Here is an 8,000-nt window from a genome sequence, read left to right as displayed (position 1 = left end):
TGGAGAGGTAGCTTAGTGGTTGGGAACACTGACTGCTCTTCCAGAGGACCCAGGTTTAATTCCCAGCACCCACATGGCAGCTCATAACTGTCTGCAATTCCAGTTCCAGGGGACCTGACACCCATGGCAAAACACCAATGCACACAAAATAAAAATAAATATTTTTTTTAAAAAAAGTGCAAAACCCCCCAAAAACCCACACATAAAAAAATAGTATTTCTTATTCCAAGTATCTAAACATTTTCCTCGTCTTTGAAGTGACATAAAATCCAGAGCACCTGCTTGAATGGTCAGGTTGGCATCCACTCTTCCCATCGTGCCAAAATAAGCTCTAGCTGTGTGCCGCCAAAGGGCTAGCTGGCTGGCACCTGCCTGTTCTCTTCTTACAAGGTATGGGAGAGATGCACACTTCCAGGATGTCACAAGGAGCGTGGCACTCATCCTTTCTCTTTCCCAAAGTCACTGTCATGGATCTGACAGGCTGCCGGAAATGCCCAGCCAAGGACAGGTCCAGGGAGCTTTGGCAGCTGCCCCAAGTGTTCGGGGCATTTAAACCCAATGCCGTCCTTCAAGGAGGTTGTTGGAAGCTTTACACCGGCTCAGCCAGGACTGACACCTGCCAGTTTGCCATTAAATATAGAGTGTTGGAGCTAAAGATCCTGACCCACTGAACCCTACTCACTCTGTCAGGTTTCTGTGATCTAGACTTACACAGTGAACTGCTGTCCTTTTCCATTTATGGAGCCTAGGAGTGGGATGGATTTCTTTTTAACACTATTCAGAATGGCACTGCTCCCCCTCCCCCTTGGAACTGCTTCCAAATATATTTCAACCTTTTATTAAGATAAAAATTCTTTATGCCCTCCTTTTAAAGTAATAGACCTATACAAAATGAAAAAATATAAGGCCAGATATAAAATAATATTTTTTCTAGTTTTGAATTCATCTAAAAGAGTAGAAAAATCCCAGAGATGGTCTTCTTGACTTACTTTCTTTTCCCGAGGAGCATATAAATAAGTTCTGCACAGTTGTTTTCTACTTCTCATCCTCAAGTGAGAAACTGTCTGGCCCAGATTAGAGTATCAGTGCCATTCTGATAAAGTACAAATACTTCCATGGAAGTATCTTAACCCAGAATCCATGTTTGACTGGACTCCTAAAGCTTCTTTCATTGTTGAATTCAAGTCTAGTTCAGGCTTGAGTGCAAAGCTCAGATCCTGGGTCTTCATGGTAAGAATGTAATAAACTATGAAAATTCTTATGGTTTGTCTTTTTTTTAAAAAAACAAAACAAAACAAAACAAAAACTCCCCAACCACTCCAAATTTATATTTTCAAATAAACTGAAATGAAGATTAGCACAAAGTTCATAAAACTGTGGACACTGTGGCTGGGAGAAACCTGAGAATACATCTATCAAATATCTAACATATGTTCCTAAATGCACATAACTTCATTAACTCAAAGAGGCAGGAAATCCCACTTACAGAAATAGCTTTTCTTGTGTGCACAATGCTACAAAATTATTCATTGTCGCATTATATGAAAAAGTCTAAATGACCTGAATGTCCACTGGTAGGAGCAGGCCAAATCAAACACAGCATACCTACATGGTGAATGCCCTGTCTCTTGAACACAGCTGTTGGGCTCAGTGGTATAATGCTTGCTGAGTGTGCAAGAAGGCCCCACATTTTATTCTCAGTACCATGAAAATGATATAACTTGGTGATTATTATCAACATTATTAATAATGGCACCCTCCAGAGAGGAAGGCTGGATCAAGGACCACAGGAGGAGAGGAAACTTACTTTCCATACTCCTTTAAATGCAGTGCTGGGTGCCTCTACGTAACTGTTCAAATAAAACTTTATAAAGGGAATAAAGGCCTGGTGAGGTATCCACATGAAAACATACTTTGTGTGCTTTCAGGCAAGCACTCCTGCAGCAAACAAGTCATGTACCAAAGGGCATTTTAAATTTAGGTTGCTTCCTCCTATTGGATTGAGTAGGGTCATTCTTGGTTGGTTTCAGTTATATTAATTCATACCATACCCAAAGAGGAAATGCCTCTGGACTTTCATTCTTTTCTAAAGGAAGAAAGTTATTATGTGGTCAGAAAGATGGATTTAAGTTGGTAATAAAAGAACTTAATAAAGAGAAAGAAGAGAAAGAAAAGAGGACACCGTTAGGACACAAAGGTTTATGTGATTTTAGCCATTACAACAGGAGTTCAGAAAGATCTCAAGTGTTACATTGATGTTATCAATATTACAAAAAGAGAAAAAAGTGACAGGCAACAGTGAAGAGCACCAGAGACCCAGCACAAACCTAAGACCATCTTCCTTCCTTCAACTGCCAAAGTGTTTTCACAGATAAGCCCCCCACCCCCTGCTTTCATCTCAGCTTTCCCTAACCTTCTTGGCCTGGGAAACTCAAGCCTCATCTTCGCCCTCCTCCTCCTCGAACTCGCCCTGCTCATCAGCCGTGGCATCCTGGTACTGCTGGTATTCAGACACCAGGTCATTCATGTTGCTCTCTGCCTCGGTGAACTCCATCTCGTCCATGCCTTCGCCTGTGTACCAGTGCAGGAAGGCCTTGCGCCGGAACATGGCAGTGAACTGCTCCGAGATGCGCTTAAACAGCTCCTGGATGGCGGTGCTGTTGCCAATGAAGGTGGCTGACATCTTGAGGCCTCGGGGAGGGATGTCACACACGGCCGTCTTCACGTTGTTGGGGATCCACTCCACGAAGTAGCTGCTGTTCTTGTTCTGCACGTTGAGCATCTGCTCATCCACCTCCTTCATGGACATGCGGCCCCGGAAGATGGCGGCCACGGTCAGGTAGCGGCCATGGCGCGGGTCACAGGCGGCCATCATATTCTTGGAGTCGAACATCTGCTGAGTGAGCTCAGGCACTGTCAGGGCTCTGTACTGCTGGCTGCCCCTGCTGGTCAGAGGTGCGAAGCCTGGCATGAAGAAGTGCAGGCGTGGGAAGGGCACCATGTTCACAGCCAGCTTGCGCAGGTCTGCATTCAGCTGGCCTGGGAAGCGCAGGCAGGTGGTCACCCCGCTCATGGTGGCTGACACCAGGTGGTTGAGGTCGCCATATGTGGGTGTGGTCAGCTTGAGGGTGCGGAAGCAGATGTCATACAGGGCCTCGTTGTCGATGCAGTAGGTTTCATCTGTGTTCTCTACCAGCTGGTGCACAGAGAGGGTGGCATTATAGGGCTCCACCACAGTGTCAGAGACCTTGGGTGAGGGCATGACACTGAAGGTGTTCATGATGCGGTCTGGGTACTCCTCCCGGATCTTGCTGATGAGCAGGGTCCCCATGCCTGAGCCAGTGCCTCCCCCCAGTGAATGGGTCAGCTGGAAGCCCTGGAGACAGTCACAGCTTTCAGACTCCTTCCTCACTACATCCAGGACGGAGTCCACCAGCTCAGCACCCTCTGTGTAGTGGCCCTTGGCCCAGTTATTTCCTGCACCACTCTGGCCTGTCAGAACAAAGGAGGATTAAATCAGCCATGATTGGGTTAAATCCCTTCTTTTTTTTCTTTTTTTTTAAATCACGCCTCAGATATAGTTATTTCAAGTTACCACCAAGTGGCCAATAAATATTAAACAATAATCTATTTGGTCATCCATGCAATTATAAATGAGTTAACAGAGCACACCTTGCTTTGAAAAAGCTCAGATGCATTTGTCTCTAAGCGTAAACTAACACTTAGCCAGCATGCACCTGGATGATGCTATTTATGCTCTCAATCTGTCAATCACACTCCTCCACCCCTTATACCAGCGGTAATTGGCACCTCGTGCCCTTCTGTCTTTAGCTATGCCAAATACTCACCGAACACGAAGTTGTCTGGCCTGAAAATCTGCCCAAATGGTCCAGACCTGACTGAGTCCATTGTGCCCGGCTCCAGGTCCACCAGGATGGCCCTAGGTACATATTTATTACCTGCAGGGAAACAAGAGCTGGCTTAGCCCTTCAGGCAATGATCTCTGCAGAGAAGGGCTTGGTACCACCTCTTTCCTGATTGCTACTATCCCCAAACAAAGAAAGGCCTATGACCAGGCTTTCAAAGGATTTCGTTGACACAGTAGAGGCTACCCCCACCCTGAGTGGTCATCCTAAAGTCAACACCTTCTCCTGGGGCCGCATGCGAGCAGGGTATAGAGGTGCCGGAATTGAAGATGGGGAGTTAGAAATAATTACCAGTGGCTTCATTGTAGTATACATTGATTCTTTCCAGCTGCAAATCACTGTCTCCATGGTAACTGCCAGTGGGGTCGATACCATGCTCATCACTGATGACCTCCCAAAACTGAGACATAAAAAGTCGGCATTTAGCTATGCAACGACCCCACCCCGAATTGCAATGAGAAGCTCCCACCCAGTTTTAACAACCCGACACTGCAGAAGCTTTAATGAGTGGCGTGACCCCGGCACAGCCTTAGGGCTTGCATTGTACAAGATCAGAAAGTTGAAACTGGGCGGTTTCCCAGGCGAACAGCTGCTCTCAGCAGGAGGTAGGAATGGGGGTGGTGGTGAAAAAACCAGCCCAAGCCTGGGATTGCGGGTCACAGCCGCCAGTGGCGGCTGGAGACAAACGCTCTGGGACTCTAGGAGCAGCAAGAAAGGGGCAGGCGGGGAGAGAGTGAGGCCAGGCAACTGTAGAAGGGTATTTTAAATGCAAAGCACGTCCAGCCAGACAATCGCTCTCCTCCCCTCCCCCGCAGCTCGCCGGGTGTTCAAGCGAGTAAAATCAATTCTCCTTGCGTCCCGGCCCCTCCCAAAGACCGGCGCACACAGCCCAGCCTGCACACCCCTCCTTCAGGCACGCGTGGCGATCAGAGAGGAAAAGAAAGGGCACCCCAAATTTCGAACAGTTCCGGGAAAAATGAATAAGACCCCCGAGCTTTAAAGTCGCCTCTGGGCACACGCCCCATCCTATTGCACAAAGCAAGTCAGATCCACCCTTGGCGAGACCTGGGTCCACCGAGGATCGTGCCGTGCTCTGGTGCCCAAGTATCCCGAGCGGCGCTCTCCTAGCATTCCTCCCCCACCCCCTAAGCTGCGAGCCCACCTTAGCGCCGATCTGGTTGCCGCACTGGCCCGCCTGGATGTGCACGATCTCTCGCATGGTGCCTTGTTAGCTTCTTGCTGGCTTGGATGTATGTCAGTGGGTCTGACGGTGCTCCCCTTCCACACCCTGTGCAGGGCCACCTGAAACTTAGTCCGGAACCGATGGGCTGAGGGCGACGGCCGGGTGGGCTCGGTCTTTTATGTAGGGAGGGTGGGGCGGACCAGACAGACCGCGCCCCCCAGTTAAAGCCCCCCAGTCCCGTTCTAGCTGGCGCTCTCCAGGCCGGGTTGACGTAATGCTCTGAGCCCCAGGGACGGTCCAGGGGGCTGGACTATGGGCTTGTGGCCAATCAGCGTGGGCGTGAAGACTTTGCGTGGGGTGGGGGTTCCTGGGAGAAGCTGGGGCGTGATCATTGTCTCGAACTTGAGGAGAAGGGGAAATCGAGTATGGGGAACTGGGAGCGTGAATCCTACCGGAGTATGGCGAGGCGGGGCGATTAGTATAAGAGTAGGGATTGAGAGAGGGCTGGTTATGGATAGGGAAGAGGGCAACTGGAGCAGGTGCAGTCCGGTATTGCGAGTGCGCACAAGGTAGGGGGATTTAAGCTAACAACTTGCGTTACCCCAGCAATCCCTCTTCTAATACTGGGCAGGCTTCGCCAAGCCAATGCACCTGGCGAAAGTACTGCCCCCTTCTTCATCCACGCCAGGAGCATACGCCAATTACATAGAATTTTAGGAAAAGACAGGTGATCCCAGGAAGTCCAATGTAATTGGAAAAACAGAGGTCCAAAAGATCCTGACTTTGGACACCGGGGAGCATCAGAGCGCGTTCCTCTCCTCCCATAGCATCAGCTGTCCTTGTCTTTGTCTTTGTTAACTCTATCCCTTCGCTGCAGTAGCAGTATTCAGGGGTAGAAGGACCTCTGAGCCCAGCCCTGCCTAACCCACTCCAAGAATATACAGCTTTCAGCCTGATACCAATAACACTTTCTACCCTGTGATTGGCTTTTGTTCCTCCCAAGTGATGGAGTGGGTGTGGCAGGCCGCGCTGCCTGAACTGTGCTGCGGGCAGACCGAGGGTGGAGTTCTGGGGGCGGGCCTGTCGGGGAAACAAAGAGTTCACAAAAGCGTGGGATGTATTCCACAACTGAGTATTTAAAAACCAGCCAGGCGCTGTCCTTCCCAGAGTTAGGCCATTCTGTTTTAAGGAAAGGGGGGTGGGATCCGAGAACTGTCTTTACCTAGAGCATTAGTATCTTCCTTTGCAGCTCCCACGAGGTCCCAGCCTTAATGCTGCGGATAGAGAGTGGGGGACACGCCTAAAAACTGCGGTACCGTGAGCCAGCCAGAGACCACCGCAGACCCTAGCGCACTAACATCAGCGCGTGCGCAGACGCGGTACACACACACACACACACACCCTTCAAACCCGCATTTTCTAGATATTCGTGGAAGAAAATGATTCCTTTGTTACTGTCTCCGCGCGTGTGTGAGATAAACCTGCGTGCTTCTGAGGGAGGGAGGAAAAAGAGTGTCAGAGCCTGTTCCCTGCTACCCCAGGTTGGAGGTCGCGGTCCCCACGTGGGACTAGTAGTTTAGGAGGTGATATGACCTTTTGCATTCTCTGGGGAGAGAGGCCCTAGTGACTCAGGGTCTCGCTGTAGGGTAGAGCTCGCAGCTGTCGAGCGAGAGAGGGCCTGCTAGAACCATCCGCAAGCTGTCATCGCCTCTCCTTTCCGCAGGGGGAGGGGGTGTAGTGCGGGCTTAAAACTCAGTTCTAATGTACAAGGAGAAACAGCCAGAACAAAAGCCTTGCCGCCTGCGATGGCCAGCGTGCCCAGACTGGAGCTCTACAGCCATAGTTCTCCAGACACGGCTGCGGGTGCTCAGGTCAGGGTGGGGTTGAGAAGAGGAGCAGAACAGCAGAAGGTGTGCCCACGTGTCCACTAGCAGGGCTCCAAGGACCCAGGCTCTGACTCCGGATTTCCCCACCCAAATCCTCCTACAGATGCAGAAGCGTGAAGACGGAATACTTCCCAAGGTCACACAAAGAGTTAATGACAGGGCGTGGACTGTCTCCAGGACGCCCAGATTTTCAGGGAAGGTGACTACACGCACAGCCGAAAGGGCTATCCCAGGTGTAGCCGGAGAGGTGGTGGGCTGCGGTGGTGCTCAACTGCCCTGAAAGTAACACAGACAGGGTGTCACCCGCATTGCGATTATTGATGCCGCTGTGCAGCCGTCTCGCCTAGCTGCGCCAGCCAAGGAGCAATCCCGGAGTTCAGGGGCCTGCCTCTGGGGGCTCAACTCTAAACCCGGTAATCTGAGCCTGCCTTTCTCACCTAATGGATTCCTTGCTCAGCTTCTGTTTCACAGCCAGATCTTTGCAAAGGAGCTGGTAAAAACTCATGTTTACGATTATAAAGATGAAAGGACCTTTCCTCTCGGATTTCTCTTAGCGGAAGAGGTTTGGAACCGCGTGACTAGAAATCATCCTCAAAGCTGGACGCCTGTGGGGATCCAGCCTTTTGGTCCAGCATCAGCTTTCTTTTCATGCGTTTTGCCCCATTGTCCCCACCCAACTTGTCAACTTGTCATTGGGATTACGGTGTTGCACATTTTAAATTTTTGCAAAGACCTGATTTTTTTTTTGTGAAATATTGAAAAAAAAAAAAAAAAGCAGCCTTATTTCACTTGACTCCAAGGAAGAGATACTGGGAAGCAAAATCAGACAGGTTCCCAGCATTTGTTTTTGCTTCTTTATATTAGATTCCCCTCCCTCTATGCCACGTATCAGACATGAAGATTTAAGGGCAATGTATTTCATTCAGTATCTCTTACGTACAAATTGGTTTTCAGATGCAGAAGCATCTCTGTGCAAAATCTAATCCAGCATTTTTTAATGCAAGG

At 49.6% G+C, this 8,000-nt stretch overlaps 1 protein-coding gene across 1 annotated transcript; it reads right to left on the bottom strand.

Moving 5' to 3' along the window:
- Positions 1–2,184: 2,184 nt before the first annotated feature.
- Positions 2,185–5,360, bottom strand: Tubb2b (tubulin beta 2B class IIb). Its single transcript, XM_028881433.2, has 4 exons — positions 5,089–5,360; positions 4,218–4,326; positions 3,849–3,959; positions 2,185–3,492 (listed from the first exon to the last, which is right to left on the bottom strand). The coding sequence occupies exons 1-4, from the start codon at positions 5,143–5,145 to the stop codon at positions 2,432–2,434; spliced, it is 1,338 nt and encodes a 445-aa protein (XP_028737266.1). The 5' UTR covers positions 5,146–5,360; the 3' UTR covers positions 2,185–2,431.
- Between the last annotated feature and the right edge of the window lie 2,640 nt (positions 5,361–8,000).

Source organism: Peromyscus leucopus, chromosome 5, assembly GCF_004664715.2.
Source record: "Peromyscus leucopus breed LL Stock chromosome 5, UCI_PerLeu_2.1, whole genome shotgun sequence".
In the NCBI taxonomy this organism is placed as follows: Eukaryota; Metazoa; Chordata; class Mammalia; order Rodentia; family Cricetidae; genus Peromyscus; species Peromyscus leucopus.
Note: the sequence above shows the minus strand (reverse complement) of the source record. Positions and strands in the feature narration are given on the sequence as shown.